Source organism: Oncorhynchus mykiss, chromosome 7 (assembly GCF_013265735.2).
Source record: "Oncorhynchus mykiss isolate Arlee chromosome 7, USDA_OmykA_1.1, whole genome shotgun sequence".
Lineage (NCBI taxonomy): Eukaryota > Metazoa > Chordata > Actinopteri > Salmoniformes > Salmonidae > Oncorhynchus > Oncorhynchus mykiss.
Window position 1 is genome coordinate 57,664,537 of NC_048571.1, and position 22,688 is coordinate 57,687,224.

At 43.8% G+C, this 22,688-nt stretch overlaps 1 protein-coding gene across 3 annotated transcripts in view; it reads left to right on the plus strand.

The window, feature by feature from the left end:
* Positions 1-22,688, plus strand: part of cdk18 (cyclin dependent kinase 18) — a 50,892-nt gene that overhangs the window by 12,497 nt on the left and 15,707 nt on the right. The window contains exons 2-3 of one of the 3 annotated variants that reach the window (XM_021609833.2): positions 7,931-7,990; positions 17,412-17,533. In XM_021609833.2, coding sequence (XP_021465508.1) covers positions 17,416-17,533 — 118 coding nt within the window. In that variant the 5' untranslated portion in view covers positions 7,931-7,990; positions 17,412-17,415. Of the gene's footprint in view, positions 1-7,930; positions 7,991-10,705; positions 10,753-17,411; positions 17,534-22,688 lie in introns of those variants that run through there. The other 2 variants (XM_036983609.1, XM_021609832.2) reach the window with 2 other exon arrangements.

Sequence of the window (22,688 nt, forward strand, 5' to 3'; positions counted from 1 at the left end):
TTATCGGGTAGGGGAAGGAAACACAGAGGAGAGGCTCAGGCCCATGCACAGCACCCCCATGAGTACTGATTTTAAGGAGGGCCGCTTCTATGAAGGTGATGGCCTGAAGACCAAGTTGGCTATGTTTGAGGGGAAGGAGGATTGGGGGTCATTCATAAAATACTACTGGAACTCAGAGAAACTTGACAGGCTGCACAAGTGCCTGAGGGGTCATTCCATCTGTTTTGTGTGCTCCCTCCCACAGTACGTTAGGGAGGACAATGACCAGCTGGCCGCGCACCTGCAGACCAGGTTTGGTAAGAAGGAACCACCCACGACTGTGAGGAGGAAACTGGGGGAGATTAGGCAGGGTATGGAAACATCTGCTGAGTTTGCAGAGGAGGTCAATTGCCTGGTTTCTCTTGCCTATCCTGGGGTTAGCTTGGTGCTTCAGGATCAGCTTGCCACTGACGCTTTCCTTAATGGACTCAAAAAAACAAAAGGTGGCATACGAGGTGATAAACTGTGACCCTGGCTCAAGCACAGCAACTCGTGGAGGTGCATGAGCACAACTTAAAGGCAACTGTTGGCCGTGACAGGAAATCAAGGCACAGGGCTCGAAGCCTATCATGGTCTGACAGACGAACAACCAGTGACATACATGGTTCAAGGGCCCACATAAGTTTGAGTCTCTACTGGAAGAAATTAAACCGTTACGGTTGGAGCTGAGAAGCCTCGAACAACCCCCTGCACCCCCTAAGTTTGTCATGTCCGGCCCCATCAGCTACCTTGAGCTGTCTACTGAGCGGGAGAGGAGGTCCGGCCAAGGCGGAGTCACATTCCAGTCCCCAAGCCCAAACAAAGGTGCCAAAACCACCTGCTTCCAGTGTCGGGAGGGACATTTCAGAAAACAATGCTCAAGGTCTCCTAGCCCCACCCCATCCAGAACTCTAGACAGACGCCCAACTCCAGACCTCACCACCATGAACAAGTCCCGAGAATAGGGCGAGCTGCTAGCCGAGGCCCAAGCCTTCAGATCCCAGTCTAAGTTAATGGGGTTGATCAATTTGCACACTGAGTTGAGGCCTACCCACTCCCAGACCAAGGTACAGAGAGCACAGCAAAAGCCCTGGTCAAGGAGTTCATTGCTCGCTTCGGTAGTCCCCTCGAACTCCACACAGATCAAGGAATAAACTTCCAAAGCTTTCTATTCCAGGAAGTGTGCCCCCTCCTACAGATAACAAAAACAAGTACCACACCTTACCATCCATCCTCAAATGGTAGAGCGGTTTAATCGCACGCTCTTGTAGATGAACCGCCTCTATTTTGATGAGAATCAAAAGAACTTGGACCAGCACTTACCCCTACTCTGTACTGCCTACTGCAGCGTCCCACACTCCACAATGGGGTTCACACCCAACAGAATGATGCTGGGCAGAGCTATATCAACCACAGGACATCTGGCTTCGCACAGCAGAACTGCAAAACAAACAGAGACATACCTACCTTTGTGCATCTTTGCGCAGCATAGGTCCGGCAGAAGAAAGCATATGACCTACGTGCTATGGAGAGAACCTACCAACTGGGAGACTTGGTGTACATGCGGGACAACACCAAAAAATAAGGACTATGCCCTAAGCTAAAAGCACCATAGGAAAGGCCCCTTTGTCATCGGTGAATGTTTTGGACCAGTCCTGTACGAAATCAGTGGTCTGCGAGGAAAGAAGGTCCTCCAACATGACCACCTGTCTCCATACACTGGGCAGGTGGTCCCAGGATGGATGAAACGACTCAGACATCAGGTCACCATACAACACCGGAGTACCTCAACTGAACCCACACAAAGCATAGATACCCCTGACAACCAAGACCCAATTTCCACAGCTGTGGAACAAAGTGAAAATGACTGTGAGGAGGGACAAACTTCAAAAAGAAAAAGCTCTGACCGGCTGCACTCAGTCGCTGCATGCTGAAGAAAACACAAACACCATCAGCCAAGAATAAAACACAGAGGGCGAGTAGTCCACTTGTTATCAGGACTGACACATTGGGAAAAAAACAAGAAACAAGCAAATATTGACTAGTTACTGATGTTTTTCAGTGAAAGGGAACTGTTACTGTCATCCTGAAAAGTGAAGTTGTGAAAAGGACATTAACACTCACCTTTAGTTTACTGAACAAGGTAGTCACTTGTTCAGTAAAAAAAAGAGAGAAAAGAGATACTTACCTTGTTTGCTGTTACTACTGATGACACTCAAATGTTTGAAATGCATTTAACTTTGCATTTAACTTTTACCAGTATGTTTGTTCATAGGGGGGAAAATTGTTAGTTATTGTGGGTGCCCAAGGGACTCGGCACTGCTGGAGGGGGGTGGTGTTGTAAGTGAAGATCCCGCCTACATAGTTATTGTATGAGTGATGGCTTACCAGCCAATCATGTGAGAGTTATTCAGCTATATTTGTTGCGCACCGGTTTAAGAGTCTTGACATATTTCCCCATCATGGAACCAAGCTAGTTCTTGTGTTGGCGATAGTTGGTCTAGTGCATTATATTATTTACAAGTTGGTAATAAAACGCCCAAAGAGAGAATGTTGTTGTGGCCTTCTTTCCACGCATCCAAACAACGAGTAGCTGACAGGGGTCCAGGATCATTGATCGAACTACAGTACAGTAGCTAGCTACCATTAGCCAACAACTGTGGTAAAGCAACAGGAGACGGCTGATCAACTCCACGTAGGACATACAACAATATATAGGCTATGCTCAGAACGTTCAATTTATCGAATCAGTTATTGTTTTCGTGCTCAAACTTTGACCAACACCTGTCAAACTCAGACATTTTTCTCAAAACACAGGGATGTAGATTCGCACGGGACTAGTATTAATGGCACCGGAGGAGATGGCTGCCGTTTTATGGTCCCCTAACCAATTGTGCTATTGTGTGTTTTTTTTCACAGTATTTGTAACTGATTTTGTACATGATGTTTCTGCCACCGTCTCTAATAACCGAAAAGAGCTTTGAGATATCAGGACAGCGATTACTCACCGAGTACTGGAAGAAGATTTTTTATTTTAGGAGTTGGCCACAAAGTATTTTCTTCACACACCCGAAAAGGCCCTCATCCCTGTCATTCGCAGGAGAAAGAGACTGAGATATCGGGGACGTAGGTCGGGGTGCCTTGTAAGGATCTGACGGCGAGTGGGTAATCTGCCTTTAACCATTGGTCCTATTAGCTAACGTACAGTCATTGGATAATAAAATAGACAAACTACGATCACGTATAATCCTACCAACAGGACATAAAAAACTGTAATATCTTATGTTTCACAGAGTCGTGGCTGAACGACGACATGAATAACATACAGCTGGCGGGTTTTATTCTGTATCGGCAGGATAGAACAGCCGCCTCTGGTAAGACAAGGGGTGGCGGTCTATGAATATTTGTAAACAACAGCTGGTGCACAACATCTAATGAAGGTTTTGCTCACCTGAGGTAGAGTATCTCACGATAAGCTGTAGACCACACTATTTACCAAGAGTTTATTTATATTGTTCGTAGCTGTCTATTTACCACCACAAACCGATGCTGGCACTAAGACCACGCTCAATGAGCTGTAGACGGCCATAAGCAAACAGGAAAACGCTCATCCAGGGGCAACGCTCCTAGTGGCCGGGGAATTTAATGCAGGGAAACTTAAATCCGTTTTACCTCATTTCTACCAGCATGTTAAATGTGAAACCAGAGGGGAAAAACTCTAAACTCTAGACCACACACAGACGCGTACAAAGCTCTCCTTCACCCTGCATTTGGCAAATCTGACCATAATTCTATCCTCCTGAAGCACCAGTGACACGTTCAATAAAAAAAGTGGTCAGATGAGGCAGAAGCTACAGGACTGTTTTGCTAGCACAGACTGGAATTTGTTCCGGGATTCTTCCGATGGCATCAGTCACTGGCTTCATCAATAAATGCATAAGATCACGTCGTCCCCACAGTGACTGTACGTACATACCCCAACCAGAAGCCATGGATTACAGGCTGCCGCTTTCAATGAGCGGGACTCTAACCCCGAAGCTTATAAGAAATTCCGCTATGCCTTCTGACAAACCATCAATCAGGCAAAGCATCAATACATGACTAAGATTGAATCGTACTCCACCGGCTCAGACGCTCGTCAGATGTGGCAGGGCTTGCAAACTATTACAGACTACAAAGGGAAGTCCTCTAAACAGGTCAACATTCACAAGGCCACAGGGCCAGCCGGATTACCAGGATTTGTACTCCGAGCATGCGCTGACCAACTGACAAGTGTCTTCACTGACATTTTCAACCTGCCCCTGACTGAGTCTGTAATACCAACATGTTTCAAGTAGAGGTCGACCGATTAATCGGAATGGCCGATTTAATTAGGGCTGATTTCAAGTTTTCATAACAATTGAAAATCTGTATTTTTGGACACCGATTTGGCCATTTAAAATAATATATTTTAAATTGTATTAATTTTTATCCACCTTTTTAACTAGGCAAGTCAGTTAAGAACACGTTCTTATTTTCAATGACGGCCTAGCAACGGTGGGTTAACTGCCTTGTTCAGGGGCAGAGCGACAGATTTTAATCTTGTCAGCTCGGGGATTCAATCTTGCAACCTTACAGTTAACTAGTCCAACACTGTAACCACCTGCCTCTCATTGCACTCCACGAGGAGCCTGCCTGTTACGCGAATGCAGTAAGAAGCCAAGGTAAGTTGCTAGCTAGCATTAAACTTATATTCTAAAAAACAATCAATGAATCAATCATAATCACTAGTTTAACTACACATGGTTGATGATATTACTAGTTTATCTAGCGTGTCCTGCATTGCATATTATCGATGCGGTGCGCATTTGCGAAAAAGGTTGTTGCTCCAACGTGTACCTAACCATAAACATCAATGCCTTTCTTAAAATCAACACACAAGTATACATTTTTAAACCTGCATATTTAGTAAATATTGCCTGCTAACATGAATTTTTTTTAACTAGGTAAATTGTGTCACTTCTCTTGCAACAGAGTCAGGGTATATGCAGCTGTTTGGGCCGCCTAGCTCGTTGCGAACTGTGTGAAGACTATTTCTTCCTAACAAAGACAGCCAACTTCGCCAAACGGGGGATGATTTAACAAAAGCGCATTTGCGAAAAAAGCACAATCGTTGCACGACTGTACCTAACCATAAACATCAATGCCTTTCTTAAAATCAATACACAAAGTATATATTTTTTAAACCTGCATATTTAGCTAAAATAAATCCAGGTTAGCAGGCAATATTAACCAAGTGAAATTGTGTCACTTTTCTTGCTTTCATTGCACGCAGAGTCAGGGTATATGCAACAGTTTGGGCTGGCTTGTTGCGAACTAATTTGCCAGAATTTTATGAAATTATGACATAACATTGAAGGTTGTGCAATGTAACAGCAATATTTAGACTTAGGGATGCCACCCGTTAGTTAAAATACGGAACGGTTCCGTATTTCACTGAAATAATAAACGTTTTTGTGGAGAGATGGGTAACGATGCTTTGAGGGTGGCTGTTGTCGATGTGTTCCTGGTTCGAACCCAGGTAGGGGTGAGGAGAGGGACGGAAGCTATACTGTTATACTGGCAATACTAAAGTGCCTATAAGAACATCCAATAGTCGAAGGTATATGAAATATAAATGGTATAGAGAGAAATAGTCCTATAAATACTATAGAACTACATCCTAAACCTCTTACCTTGGAATATTGAAGTCTCATGTTAAAAGGAACCAGCAGCTTTCATATGTTCTCATGTTCTGAGCAAGGAACTTAAATGTTAGCTTTTTTTACATGGCACATTTTGCACTTTTACTTTCTTCTTCAACATTTTGTTTTTGCATTATTTAAAAATAAGTGTTCATTCAGAATTGTTGTAATTGTCATTATTACAAATAAATAAATAAAAATCGACCGATTTTAATCGGTATCGGCTTTTTTTGGTCCTCCAATAAATCGGTATCGGTATCAGCGTTGAAAAATCATAATTGGTCGACCTCTAGTTTAAAGCAGACCACCATAGTCCCTGTGCCCAAGAACACTAAGGTAACTTGCCTAAATGACTACCAACCCGTAGCACTCACGTCTGTAGCCATGAAGTGCTTTGAAAGGCTGGTCATGGCTCACAACAACACCATTATCCCTGAAACACTAGACCCACTCCAATTTGCATACCGCCCCAACAGATCCACAGATGAGGCAATCTCTATTGCACTCCACACTGCCCTTTCCCACAGAAGGACCACATATATGAGAATGCTATTCATTGATTACAGCTCAGCATTCAACACCATAGTGCCCTCAAAGCTCATCAATAAGCTAAGGACCCTGGGACTAAACACTTCCCACTACAAGTGGATCCTGGACTTCGTGACAGGACGCCCCCAGGTAGTAAGGGTAGGTAACAACACATCCGCCACGCTGATCCTCAACACGGAGGCCTCCCAGGGGTGCTTGCTCAGCCCCCTCCTGTACTCCATGTTCATTCATGACTGCATGGCCAGGCACTACTCCAACATCATTAAGTTTGCCGATGACGCAACAGTGGAAGGCCTGATTACCAACAACGATGCGACAGCCTATAGGGAGGAGGTCAGAGACCTGGCCATGTGGTGCCAAGATAACAACCTCTTCCCTCAACATGATCAAGACAAAGGAGATGATTGTGGACTACAGGAAAAGGAGGACCGAGCACACCCCCATTCTCATCGACGGGGCTGTAGTGGAGCATATTGAGAGCTTTAAGTTCCTTGGTGTCCACATCACCAACAAACTATCATGGTCCAAACACACCAAGACAGCTGTAAAGAGGGCACGACAAAGCCTATTCCCCCTCAGGAGACTATGAAGATTTGGCATGGGTCCTCAGATCCTCAAAAAGTTCTACAACTGCACCATCGAGAGCATGGTTGTATGGTATGGCCTGGTATGGCAACTGCTCTGCCTCCGACCGCAAGGCACTACAGAGGGTAGTGCGTGTGTGTTTTGTCGGTGTGTGGTTCCGCTTATACAGGACTATTAAAGGCCCAGTGCACTACTTTAATGATTCCCCCCCTGACGTCCTGCAGCTATGACTTTCCATTATGTAAATAACATTTATCATAACCATAACTTGACCTCAGCAGCAGATTAAATATGTCCTGATTCTCCACTCTTCCTTTAGATATCTAGCTCACTGAGATACCGTCCAAAGGTTATGTGTAGAGACAAAACAGACATTATCATTCAATAACTGTGCAGGGGTGTTTACTGTAAGTACAGACAGAGGAAAGTGCCCAGCCTGCTCTGTTTTCTGTATATATGCCAAAAACACCTGTGTGAGTGAGTACAGTACATAGTAATTGACACTCTGCAATCATACACTCTCCAGCACACTTAGTTCAACACAGCCAAGGTCGACATCTGATGTTCCAGGTACAATCACATCACATGCACCTGCATGAGCACATTAACAAGCATACACACACACACTTCTTTTTTTACAATATACACTTGCAAACACTGAGTGCACACAAAGACTTTGTAATTGCAAGCACAATGTCATATTATGACTATAACCAAAAGGAAAATGACCAAACAAGATAAGAATGCATAACATAAATGTCCTATTACATAAAGCTGCATGGCCAAGCCTGGAACACAATGGAGCACTCTAATGTTGACCCAGCAGAGTGAGATATTTGTTTTTCACTTAGGCCCATGATGTACAGTCGGCCTTCTGTTCAGAGAGAGAGCGAGAGGGATGCACACACCAGACACACACACACCGAAGATGGAGAGACCGAGAGGGGGGACAAGACAGAGCCCAAAGAAAGGAGCATTTGTTGTCTTACGAGTCATCTCTCTGCTGCTGGCGAGGAAAAATACAAAAGGTTATCTTTATTATTGTCTCACCACAGATGAGGAGAGAGGGATGGATGGAGGAGGGACAGATCAGGGGAAAACTCCCACCATGCATGGTGAGTCTGAGTCCATGAGACGTGTCATTGTAATGTTGAACACGACAACAGTCCCTTTGGAACATGACCAGAGGAGAAACAACAGTCCTTCACCACTGTACTGTACTTATATTATCTGCAGTCACTCACACACAATTACCACAACAGCCCTTTACAGCTCTAACATTTCACTGAAGAACATAAGTGCTTCCAATTCTGTTTTCTTTGTGTATAGTGGATTGTTTTGTGTCTTGAAAGTAGCTTGTCTTTTAGTCTCTTGCACCTGGAAATAACAAACTTTGCACTGGACTGGTCAACGGCTGTGTTTGGATGTGAATTTGCTTGTGCGTGTACCTGCTTGTGTGCAATGGTGCTTCTGTACTCTGGTATATGGGGGACAGATGTTCAATGTTCCTGTGTGTGCCTTCTGTCTGTAGTCCTGTCGGGACATTCTCTCTAGGAGAATGTTGTCGGATGTGTGTAGAGACAGTGTATGTGTTGTGTGTATTCGTAGACAACGAGTTTGTGTGGATGAAAGAGTGTGCATGTGCAATGTGTGTGTATGTATGTTTGTGTGTGTTTTGGAGAGCTACCGCCGGTTACACAGGCAGCGCTTGAATGAGCAGTCTTTCGGTGCGTGTGAACTGTTGGGGCGAGAGGTAATATGACCACAGGCCCAGAGTTGGCCTCACTACTGAGCAGTAACAAAGTCTGCACAGTACAAAGGCACACTCATTAATTGTTCTTCCTTAAATCCATTTTTACAAAATAAACACCAGCTCAATCTTTCTTTCTCTTCCTCTCACATCCCCCTCTCCTCACATCATGTGCCATTCTTACTGCATGCTCATCTGCTTTCCACAACTTCCTTTTTAAAATCCATCAAACCATGTCAAGGGCAAGGTATTGGTATTTAGGATTGTGATGCACATTTGCCATGGTACTTTGAATGTTTTTTTCAATGTTCTCATCCTTTCTTTTTCCATTGAAATATCTGTGTATCTGTTTGTTTGTGACTGCTGTCTCCTCTCCTGCCAGGTTCAGAGGTCTGATTGGAAAATCACACTGGTCAGATTAGACTGCTTCCTACTGTAATGGATTTTCCTACCATTGAGCCCAGGCACACATTTCAGCCTATTTCATGTGGTTTTGGGATATTTCTGTGGGCTGGAGAGTGTGTGTGTCATGTTCCTGATGTGCACTGACCTGCATAAACCCATGAAGCCAAAGTGAACAAGCACACATCATCTACCTCAGTAGGCTGTATTCTTGAGAGAAGTTTAATCCAGGACAATGGTTGATTTCTACAGACATTTGGGTTGTGGATTTACAGTATATGACAGGAGTTTATTATGGAAGTCCTTTTTGCTAGAAAGACTATTTGAACAATAGTTAATTGAATGAATCATCATGATCCATCTAAGACAGAAGTGATAAACACAACAAGCAGCTAATAGACTCAACTTTCCTTTTATAACTCTTCTAATGCATTCTAAACTTTACAGGAGAGAGTATTGCTGGAGTGGAGCAGAGAGACCATTAGTGCTCTCTCTCTCTCAGGAGAAAGATGCACCATTAAGGCTCTGTGTCCAGGACTGATCAGAGGGAATGAATGGCGGGACTGAGCCTTGCTGGCACCCCTACATGACCAGATGCCCTCTGTGTGTGTGTGTGTGGGGGGGGGGGGGGGGGGGGGGGGGGGGTGTTGAACATAGAACACTCATAACTTATTTTTTAGTTGTGTATCCTGCATTGACCACCCACACACACACACACACACACAGTCATACTGTACATTTACTGAGCCAAACGCCATGTTCTTTGACAGTGTTAAAGCCATCCTATTGGCTCAGAGCATAGAGCTCCCAGAATGCACCCTGCTCCAAACAGAGGGATAAGTTGTCTGTAAACAAGATACTTGGAGCACACCACCATTGGTAACACTTCCCTGACAACACACAAACATACTTACTCTGTGCTCAGGAACACTTTCGTATGCTGATTACTCAACACTACATACGTCAGCTACTACAGCAAATAAAATTACTGCAACATTTAACAAAGAGCTGCAGTCATTTTTAGAATGTGTGGCAAAAAAAACTAAAAGCTAAAAAAACTAAAAGCATTGTATTTGGGATATATCATTCACTAAACCCTAAACCTCAACTAAATCATGTAATGACTAATGTGGAAATCAAGCATGTTGAGGAGACAACTGCTTGATGTAACCCTGGATTGCAAACTGTCATGGTCAAAACATATTGTTACAACGATAGCTAAGATGGGGAGAGGTCTCTTCGTATCGCTATCAACAAAACAAGTCCTACAGGCCCTAGGTTTGTCGCACCTGAACTACTGCCCAGTTATATGGTCAAGTGCCACAAAAGGGACAAGCAAACAACAGTTGGCCCAGAACAGAGAGGCACGGCTGTCCCTTAAATGTACACGGAGAGCTAACATCAATAACATGCGTGAGTTGGGGTGGGGGGGGGTGGGCATGTGTTTGGCCTTGTATGATTCTCAATCAGAGGCAGGTGTCAGTCGTTGTCTCTGATTGGGAGCCATATTTAGGTAGCCTGTTTTCTATTGTGTTTTGTGGGTGGTTGTATCCTGTGTTAGTGTTTTCACCATATGGGACTGTTTCGGTTGTTTGTTTGTATTTTTTGTTCAGTCTTCTGTTGATTTATTAAATATATCATTATGGACACTTACCACGCTACACATTGGTCTGATCCTTGCTACTCCTCCTCTGAAGAAGAGGAATTCCGTTACAATATGATGTGGTAAAGTAGTGTGTAATAATGTGTTGTGTGATTTGTAATTGCCTTAGTCTTTTTTGAACCTCAGGAAGAGTAGCTGCTGCTTTGGCAGGTACTAATGGGGATCTGTAAGAAATACAACATTTATGTTACGACACACAATTAAGCTGCTTTGGAGTGCTGGAAAGAGAAAAGGGGAGGAGAGCAGTGAGGAAAAGGCGACGTGAGATGTTTCACTCTTGCCCGACTCTGCAAAATAAGCCAAATGTGTTTCTATCGGCTTATTTTGGATCTAAGCTTCTCACCTGTCTTCCCGCCTTTGGGACAATGACTCCCATTTGTTAGGGCATGGAGACATGAGCATCTCATCATTAAATACAGATCTCTGAGAAGAGCAATGAATTGAGAGGCTGAATCCAAAGGACATAGAACTATCATTCTCTTGTCTCTCCCAACCTTTGAGGGGAAAGATTTAATGCAACACCAGGTTTGCTGGTCATCTGCCTAACAGACGTTGCTTTTAAAGGGGCAATCACCAGTTGCTACATCTATTTTTATAAATGAATGGCATATACCCATTAATTCTTAAAGAATATAGTTTATAAATGACTTAATCTAATTTTATTGGTTAACTCGTTTCAACCACTACACAAATTTCTTGTCCTAACCGACTTGTTAGAACTATAGTTCTATGACATCTACTTTACAGACAGATTATTTCACTTATAATTCACTGTATCACAATTCCAGTTGGTCAGAAGTTTACATACACTAAGTTGACAGTGCCTTTAAACAGCTTGGAAAATCCCAGGAAAGTATGTCATGGCTTTAGAAGCTTCTGATCGGCTAATTAACATCATTTGAGTCAATTGGAGGTGTACCTGTAGATGTATTTCAAGGCTTACCTTAAACTCACTGCATCTTTGCTTGACAAATTGTAGACCTCCAAGTCTGGTTCATCCTTGGGAGAAATTTCCAAACGCCTGAAGGTACCACGTTCATCTTAACAAGGAAGAATCCACTGCTCCAAAAATGCTGTAAAAAAGCTAGACTACGGTTTGCAACTGCACATGGGGACAAATATCATACTTTTTAGAGAAATGTCCCCTGGTCTGATGAAACATAAATATAACTGTTTGGCCATAATGACCATTGTTATGTTTGGAGGAAAAAGGGGGAGGCTTGCAAGCCGAAGAACACCATCCCAACCATGAAGCACGGGGGTGGCAGCATCATGTTGTGGAGGTGCTTGGCTGCAGGAGGGACTGGTGCGCTTCACAAAATAGATGGCATCATGAGGGGGGAAAATTGTGGATATATTGAAGCAACATCTCGACATCAGTCAGGAAGTTAAAGCTTGGTCGCAAATGGGTCTTCCAATTGGACAATGACCCCAAGCATACTTCCAAAGTTGTGGCAAAATAGCCTAAGGACAACAAAGTCAAGGTATTGGAGTGGCCAAAACAAAGCCTTGTGTGTGAGCAAGGAGGCCTACAAACCTGACTCAGTTACACCAGCTCTGTCAGGAGGAATGGGCCAAAATTCACCCAACTTATTGTGGGAAGCTTAAACAATTTAAAGGCAATGCCACCAAATACTAATTGATTGTATGTAAACTTCTGACCCAATTGGAATGTGATGAAAGAAATAAAAGCTGAAATAAATCATTCTCTCTACTATTATGCTGACATTTCACATTCTTAAAATAAAGTGGTGATCCTTACTGACCTAAAATTGAATTTTTACTAGGATTAAATGTTAGGAATTGTGAAAAACTGTGTTTACATACACCTTAGCCAAATACATTAAAACTTCCGACTTCAACTGTAAGTATATGGATGAGCGATGGCCGAGCGGCATAGATGGTATAAAATACAGTATATACTGCACATGTGATATGAGTAATGTAAGATATGTAAACATGATTTAAAGTGGCATTATTTAAAGTGACTAGTGATCCATTTATTAAAGTGTCCAGTGATTGGAACGTTGTTCTGAAAGAGCTGCAAAATCTGGACCCCTACAAATCAGCCAGGCTAGACAATCTGGACCCTCTCTTTCTAAAATTATCTGCTGAAATTGTTGCAACCCCTATTACTAGCCTGTTCTCAACCTCTTTCGTATCGTCTGAGATTCCCAAAGGTTGGAAAGCTGCCGCGATCATCCACCTCTTTAAAGGGGGAGACATTCTAGACCCAAACTGCTACAGACCTATATCTATCCTACCCTGCCTTTCTAAGGTCTTCGAAAGCCAAGTTAACAAACATATTAGCGACCATTTCGAATCCCACCGTACCTTCTCCGCTATGCAATCTGGTTTCAGAGCTGGTCATGGTTGCACCTCAGCCATGCTCAAGGTCCTAAATTACATCATAACCGCCATCGATAAGAGACATTACTGTGCAACCGTATTCATCGACCTGGCCAAGGCTGTCGACTGTCAATCACCATATTCTTATCGGCAGACTCAACATCCTGGGTTTCTCAAATGACTGCCTCGCCTGGTTCACCAACTACTTCTCTGATAGAGTTCAGTGTGTCAAATTGTAGGGCGTGTGTTCCGGACCTCTGGCAGTCTCTATGGGGGTGCCAGAGGGTTCAATTCTCGGGCCGACTCTCTTCTCTGTATACATCAATGATGTTGCTCTTGCTGCTGGTGATTCTTTGATCCACCTCTACGCAGACGACACCATTCTGTGTACTTCTGGCCCTTCTTTGGGCACTGTGTTAACAAACCTCCAGACGAGCTTCAATGCCATACATACAACTCTCCTTCCGTGGCCTCCAACTGTTCTTAAATGCAAGTAAAACGAAATGCATGCTCTTAAATCTATCGCTGCCTGCACCTGCCCGCCCGTCCAGCATCACTACTCTGGACGGTTCTGACTTAGAATATGTGGACAACTACAAATACCTAGGTGTCTGGCTAGACTAAACTCTCCTTCCAGACTCACATTAACCATCTCCAATCCAAAATTAAATCTAGAATCGGCTTCCTATTTCACAACAAAGCATCCTTCACTCATTCTGCCAAACAAAACTGACCATCCTACCGATCCTCGACTTCGGCAATGTCATTTACAAAATAGCCTCCAACACTCTACTCAACAAATTGGATGCAGTCTATCACAGTGCCATCTGTTTTGTCACCAAAGCCCCATATAATAGCCCCCACTGCGACCTGTACGCTCTTGTTGGCTGGCCCTCGCTTCATATTCGTTGCCAAACCCACTGGCTCCAGGTCATCTACAAGTCTTTGCTAGGTTAAGCTCCGCCTTATCTCAGCTCACTGGTCACCATAGCAGCACCCACCTGTCGCACGCCCTCCAGCAGGTATATCTCACTGGTCAACCCCAAAGCCAATTCCTTCTTTGACCGCCTTTCCTTCCAGTTCTCTGCTGCCAATGACTGGAATGAACTGCAAAAATCACTGAAGCTGGAGACTCATATCTCCCTCACTAGCTTTAAGCACCAGCTGTCAGAGCAGCTCACAGATCACTGCACCTGTACATAGCCCATCCAACTACCTCATCCCCATACTGTATTTATTTATTTATTTATTTTGGTCTTTTGCACCCCAGTATCTCTACTTGCACATTCATCTTCTGCACATCTATCACTCCAGTGTTTAATTGGTATATTGTAATTATTTCGCCACCATGGCCTATTTATTGCCTTACCTCATTTATCTTACCTCCTTTGCACACACTGTATATACACCTTTTCTACTGTATTGTTTGTTTATTCCATGTGTAACTAGCCTACCTGGTTAAATAAAGGTAAAATAAAACTAATAGTAATTGGGTCAATGTATACAGAAGCAGCCTCTGTGTTAGTGTTTGCTGTTTAGCAGTCTGATGGCCTTGAGAGAGATCTTGTTTTTCAATCTCTCGGTCCCAGCTTTGATGCACCTGTACTGACCTCGCCTTCTGTATGATAGCGGTGTGAACAGACAGTGGCTCAGATGATTGTTGTCCTTGATGATCTTTTTGGCCTTCCTGTGACATCGGGTGCTATAGGTGTTATGGAGGGCAGGTAGTTTGCCCCCGGTGATGCGTTGTGCAGACCGCACCATCCTCTGGAGAGCCTTGCGGTTGAGGGCGGTGCAGTTGCCGTACCAGGCTGTGATACAGCCCTACAGGATGATCTTGATTGTGCATCTGTAAAAGTTTGTCAAGGTTTTGGTTAACAAACCAAATTTCTTCAGCCTTCTGAGGTTGAAGAGGCACTGTTATGCCTTTTTCACCACACTGTCTGTGTGGGTGGACCATTTCAGTTTGTCTGTGATGTGTAAGCCCAGGAACTTAACTTTCCACCTTCCCCTGCAGTCCCTTCGATGTGGATAGGGGGGTGCTCCCTCTGCAGTTTCCTGAAGTCCACAATCATCTCCATTGCTTTGTTGACGTAGAGTGAGAGGTTGTTTTCCTGACACCACACTCTGAGTGCCCTCACATCCTTCCTGTAGGCTGTCTCGTCATTGTTGGTGATCAAGCCCACTAATGCTGTGTCATCTGCAAACCTGATGATTGAGTTGGAGACGTGCATGGCCACGCAGTCGTGGATGAACAGGGAGTACAGGAGGGGGCTGAGCACACACCCTTGTGGGGCCACCAGTGTTGAGGGTCAGCGAAGTGGAGATGTTGTTTCCTACCTTCACCACCTGGGGTGGCTGGTCAGAAAGTCCTGGACCCAGTTGCACAGGGTGGGGTTAAGACCCAGGGCCTCCAGCTTGATGATGAGCTTGGAGGGTACTATGGTGTTGAATGCTGAGCTGTAGTCAATGAACATAATTCTTATTCTCATGAGCTTAGTTCAACTGTTGTACCCCATCAGAACCCAAAATATAAGCTTGTTTTACTCCAATGTTTGTAAACGATGTAAATGTAAACAAACACTATGTAGCCTCAACATGGTCAGAACTATGATGTTGATATCATGGATGGTGGTTACATTTCTCCAGGCCCATCCCTCAGCCTTTTTACCTAAACAGGAGCTGATATTGTTTCTACTGTTGATTGCCACTTTAAAGGGAAGTGTGCATCTTCAGGTTCAAATTATTGAAAAATGGAATAAGAAATTACACAGACGAATTGTACATTTTTTAGTGGCACCGACTGGTAAGATGCTTCAGGAGGGTGGTCATGTGTGCTAGAAATGCAGAGGTCCTGGAATCAAGCCTCTGGGTGAGCCAAATTAGTGGTACTCTAAGCAAGCAGCGTGATGTCCGTTACACACATGCACGCACAATCATGTGTACGACTGAGGAACATAGTTCTGCCTACTGTTAGGTCTTAAAATAATGACATCACACACACAGTCTGAAAGGAAACTAATTAGAAAGTAGGAGACCATAGCAACCAACCTGCACTGCTGCTCAGTGATTGAGAGTGAGAGAACGATATAATGAGTGGGGGGAGAGGGTTATATGGTTATGTGATGTATTGACAAAGCAGTGTCTGGGCCATGACAGAGAGGTGACTGTATTGATTAAATGCTCTCCTGCTATTTCGCTGCCTCATTATTCCATCAATCAGTGATCTGATGTTAGCATTTTTAACAGCCAGGGAGCACCACACACAGAGTCTGTCTCTCTGTTTCTGACCTCAACCAAAGACCACAACCCAATCACTAACGGGAGCTGTTCTGTTTGGTGTGCCATGGGAGGGTGTGCAGTTAGGTTAGAGAACATTGGTTCAGCAGAGGGTAGTTACATATTCACTTCCCTCTGTCCAGACAGTCTGATCGTTATGCTCTTTCACCCCGGGGATTATGGATAGTGGTTCAAATTGTATAATGTGGTTGTAGCGTGTAAAATGTTAAGGACATGGTGTTGTTTGAGTAACTTTGCCTTGGATCTGAAAACTTGTGTTATTTATTTAACCCTTATTTTACCAGGTACTTTGACTGAGAACCCATTCTCATTTACAGCAACGATCTGGGGAATAGTTACAGGGGAGAGGAGGGGGGATGAATGAGCCAATTGTAAGCTGGGATGACTTTTACCTCAGTGGGCTTACATCAAATCAAAGTTGATTTGTCATGTGTGCCGAATACAACAGGTGTAAACCTTACAGTGAAATGCTTACTTGCAGGCTCTGACCAATGGTGCGAAAAAAAAGAAAAAAAGTGTGTGTGTGTAGGTAAGTAAAGAAATAAAACAACAGTAAAAATACATTTGAAAAAAGAGTAGCAGGGCTATATACAGACACCTGTTAGTCAGCCTTATTGAGGTAGTATGTACATGTAGGTATTGTTAAAGTGACATGCATATATGATGAACAGAGAGTAGCAGATGCGTAAAAAGAGGGGTTGGCGGGTGGTGGGACACAATGCACATAGCCTGGTTAGCCAATGTGCTAAAGGTCTTACTCACGTTGGCTACGGAGAGCGTAATCACACAGTCGTCCGGAACAGCTGATGCTCTCATGCATGCCTCAGTGTTGCATGCCTCGAAGCGAGCATAGAAGTGATTTAGCTCGTCTGGTAGGCTCATGTCACTGGGCAGCTCACGGCTGTGCTTCCCCTTGTTGTCTGTAATAGTTTGCAAGCCCTGCCACATCCGACGAGCGTCGGAGCCGGTGTAGTATGAGTCTGGAGTGATATACAGCAAAAAAACAGGGTTCGATACCCAGTCATTTACATACATGTATGCCTTGTTCTCTCTCTCTCTCTCTCTCTCTCAGCGCCATGAACAAGATGAAGAACTTTAAGCGACGTTTCTCTCTGTCTGTCCCTCGCACTGAGACCATCGAGGAAAATGAGTTCACTGAGCAAATCAACCAGCTCAACATCCAACACACTCAGGGTAAGACCTCTAACTACCTTGCACTGCCTGTCCAACACTGTCCAATGACACACAGTAAATCATCTCCTCTGTCCTTGTATCCGGTGGGTCTTGCTGTTATGAGTGTTGCTAATGGATGACAGCGTTTTGGGACAATATTTAGAAACAGGAAGCTCAAAATCCTGATCCCAGATCTTACACTACTTTCTCCTCCATACCTCCCTGCATTCATTTATTCATAATTTTATTAATGGATCAGGCCATTCTTTGATCCGTTTGTAATCAAACCACCAGCCCAGTCATCTCTGTACGAGCCCCACTCTGTCCCCACAGCCTGTATATCACTGATTTCCAGCTAAGGGAAGGCTGCAGTTTGATGAGTTTAGGACACACATTTACACAAGCTCCGAGTGGAGAGATAGAAGAGAGGAGAAGCAGAAAGAGAGGTGTGTGTGTGTGTGTGTGTAAGAGAGGACAGGAGAGGGAGAGAGAAAGACGGAGGGGGAGAGAGAAAGACGGAGGGGGAGAGAGAAAGACGGAGGGTGAGAGAGAAAGACGGAGGGTGAGAGAGAAAGACGGAGGGTGAGAGAGAAAGACGGAGGGTGAGAGAGAAAGACGGAGGGGGAGAGAGAAAGACGGAGGGGGAGAGAGAAAGACGGAGGGGGAGAGAGAAAGACGGAGGGGGAGAGAGAAAGACGGAGGGGGAGAGAAAGACTGAGGGGGAGAGAGAAAGACGGAAGGGGAGAGAGAAAGACGGAAGGGGAGAGAGAAAGACGGAAGGGGAGAGAGAAAGACGGAAGGGGAGAGAGAAAGACGGAAGGGGAGAGAGAAAGACGGAGGGGGAGAGAAAGACGGAGGGGGAGAGAGAAAGACGGAGGGGGAGAGAGAAAGACGGAAGGGGAGAGAGAAAGACGGAGGGGGAGAGAGAAAGACGGAAGGGGAGAGAGAAAGACGGAAGGGGAGAGAGAAAGACGGAAGGGGAGAGAGAAAGACGGAAGGGGAGAGAGAAAGACGGAAGGGGAGAGAGAAAGACGGAAGGGGAGAGAGAAAGACGGAAGGGGAGAGAGAAAGACGGACAGAGAGAGAAAGACGGACAGAGAGAGAGGGGTGGAAGAGTGAGACGGGGTGCTGGGAGCTGAGGCGGATGGGGATTAGCAGTGTTCAAGACACATTTATACAAGCCAATCTCCCTTGTTGTAGGCCACTGGGTCAGAGCAACAACCATCCTCTCATCTGGCACTAGTCTGCCCTGCAGCAGTGAAAGAACCTTTTAACCATTGTGCTCTGGTGTTCATAGTGTTCTTTAGGCTCTCTGTCAATCCAGACATTCTACCCTTCGCAACCCCTTATTCCACCACAGCCTGTTTCAGACAATAACTGAACAAAGATTTCATGAAATAATCATTGATTTCTGCAACAGTGAATCAGGGCGATGCTGTCCAACTTTCTGTCCATGTTTGGAGTGACGGACTTGGCTGACATTTTTATTAACCACATAACCTAACATTCCTTTCAACTCCTAATGAGTTTGGGAAAAACATCAGCAACTCAAATAATGTTTTTTTCACATCAAGATACAGCTCAATCATATTCCCTGACACTGAAATACCAGAACACACAAAAAGCTTGTCACATGCATCAGAGCAGCTGTCTTTACAGTGGTCATGTCTTTATTGTTTCTAATGGATCTTTATTGCAAACAAAAAGAGAAACACAATCAGCTCGCAGATCAGAATGACTATATATAGGTGTATATCCTTAAGGCAGTTTTATCAACATAATATCTCCTTCAGTCGCCTGTCTCGGTAGGTTAGCAAAAAAAGTCAATTAGTCACGTCTGAGTGAGAGATTAATTCATTAGCAAACCTTACAGGCTAACATGTGTGTACCAGGGAGGCCACCCTTCTGCCTGCCAGTCTAATCTTTAACACAATCTAATACAGCAACCTAGTTTACAGTGCCTTCGGGAAGTATTCAGACCCCTTGACTTTTTCCACAATTTGTTAGGTTACAGCCTTATTCTAAAATTTATTAAATCATGTTTTTCCCTCATCAATCTACACACCCCATAATGACAAAGCAAAAACGTATCGCATTTCCATTAATATTCAGACCCTTTACTCAGTACTTTGTTAAAGCACCTTTGGCAGCGATTACAGCCTTCAAGTCTTCTTGGGTATGACGCTACAAGCTTGGCACACCTGTATTTGGGGAGTTTCTTCCATTCTTCTCTGCAGATCCTCTGAAGCTCTGTCAGGTTGGATAGGGAGCGTTGCTGCACAGCTATTTTTAGGTCTCCAGAGATGTTTGATCGTGTTCCGGTCTGGGCCTTGGCTGGGCCACTCAATGACATAGAGATTTGTCCCAAAGCCACTCCTGCGGTGTCTTGCCTGTGTGCTTAGGGTCGTTGTCCTGTTGGAAGGTGAACCTTCGCCCCACTTTGAGGTCCTGAGGGCTCGGGAGCAGGTTTTCCTCAGGGATCTCTCTGTCCTTTGCTCCGTTCTTCTTTGCCTCGATCCTGACTACTCTCCCATTCCCTGCCACTGAAAAATACCCCACAGCATGATGCTGCCACCACCATGCTTCACTGTAGGGATGGTGCCAGGTTTCCTCCAGACATGATTCTTGGCATTCAGGCCAAAGAGTTCATTGTTGTTTTCATCAGACCAGAGAAACTTGTTTCTCATGTTCTGAGTTTTTAGGTGCCTTTTGGCAAACTCCAAGCGAGCTGAGGAGTGGCTTCCATCTGGCCACTCTACCAGAGGCCTGACTGAGTGCTGCAGAGATGTTTTTCCTTCTAAAAGGTTCTCCCATCTCCACAGGGGAACTCTAGAGCACTGTCAGAGTGACCATCAGGTTCTTGGTCACCTCCCTGACCAAGGCCCTTCTCCACCTCCCTGACCAAGGCCCTTCTCTCCCGATTTCTCAGTTTGACCAGCTCTAGGAAGAGTCTTGGTGGTTCCAAACTTGTTCCATTTAAGAATGATGGAGGGCACTGTGTTCTTGGGGACCTTCAATGCTGCAGACATTTTTTGGAACTCTTCCCCAGATCTGTGTTTCGACACAATCCTGTCTCGGCGCTCTACGGACAATTCCTTTGACCTCATGGCTTGGTCTTTGCTTTGATATGCACTGTAAACTGTGGGACCTGATATAGACAGGTCTGTGCCTCTCCAAATCATGTCCAATCAACTGTATTTACCACAGGTGGACTCCAGTCAAGTTGTAGAAACATCTCAAGGATGATCAATGGAAACAGGATGCACCTGAGCATAATTTTGAGTCTCATACCAAAGGGTCTGAATAATTATGTAAATAAGGTATGTTTTTTTTATATACATTTGCAAACATTTCTAAAAACTTGTTTTAGCTTTGGCATTATGGAGTATTGTGTGTAGATATCTGAGGATTATTTATTTAGTCAATTTTAGAACGAGGCTATAACAAAATGTGGAAAAGGTCAAGGGGTATAGTTTCACTATATTAAATAATACTTTTTATATGCTGATTGGAAGATAAACATAATGAAATAATTGAATTAGTTCAGGTCATCACATTAAACACTGTCATACAAAATTTTACCAGAGCCAGCTAGAGAGGAATGGATGCCCCATCGGTAGAAAACATTGTAGTAGCCTACAACAGGAAGCTTCATTAGAAATGCAACTCTGAGAGGAACTAACAGTCAGCAGACAGCTCCTGTCTTGAATTTGAGTTTCCTACCTGGCCATGTGAGAGCCTTTCAGTCTGCCCTTTAATACATTATTCACTTCATCAGATGTCTATATTATCTCCCAATTTAGATAGGACTATAACACACAGTCTTTTAAATATACACATAGGCTGAAGACTCTGTACCCTCTCATCATAAAGAACAATATTATTGTGAACACTTTTCTTCCTCTTGTACCCGCACACCAACAAAAACACGACTACAAACTAACTCACACTTACTAACTCTCCTTCTTTGTGGACATGGCCTTACATAAAGACATCTTGTGGTCCACTTATTGGATTGTCCTTTTCCAAACAAGCTGTCTTATACCTTTGTGTGTGTGTGTGTGTGTGTGTGCGTGCGTGTGTACACGTCTCACCTGCCCTGACCCCAATTACAAGCAGACAGATCAAAGGGTTGCTGTAAATGTGATATTTAAATGACCAGCCTGCTCCCTTTATTTCTTCCCCTCTCGCTCTCTCGTTCTGTGCCCACCCATAGCAGAAGTATTAATCAAACTAAGATGACATCATAGCTATCTTTCTGACCATTAATCTATCTCCACTTCATACTAGAGGTTGACCGATTAATCGGAATGGCCGATTAATTAGGGACGATTTCAAGTTTTCATAACAATCGGAAATCGGTATTTTTGGACACCGATTTGGCCTATTTATTTACACCTCTATTTAATTTTTATTTAACTAGGCAAGTCAGTTAAGGACACATTCTTATTTTCAATGACGGCCTAGGAACGGTGGGTTAACTGCCTTGTTCAGGGGCAGAACGACAGTTTTTTACCTATAAGTACCTATAAGAACATCCAATAGTCGAAGGTTAATGAAATAGAGAGAAATAGTCCTATAATTCCTATAATAACTACAACCTTAAACTTCTTACCTGGGAATATTGAAGATTCATGTTGAAAGGAACCACCAGCTTTCTTATGTTCTGAGCAAGGAACTTAAACGTAAGCTTTCTTACATGGCACATATTGCACTTTTACTTTCTTCTCCAACACTTTGTTTTTGCACGATTTAAAACCAAATTGAACATGTTTAATTATTTATTTAAGGCTACATTGATTTTTTTGATGTATTATATTAAGTTAAAATAAGTGTTCATTCAGTATTGTTGTAATTGTCATTATTAGAAATACATTTTTTTTTAAATCAGCGATTAATCGGGATCGGCTTCTTTTGGTCCTCCAATTATCGGCGTTAAAATCATAATCGGTCGACCTCTACTTCATTCCATCCAATTCCCTCTCTCTCGCCTTCGTTGATCTCTCGATCTCTATTCCATCTCTCTATCGCTCTTTTGCCCAATCAATTTTTCACCTTATTTTTCTAACACTTAAGTGAGCTGGTTAGATACTTGCCTTCTGCCTATGAATGATTAACTTTTATTTAAACTAAAATCTACCATCTAAATTTCCATCATCATCATTTGCGTGCATGT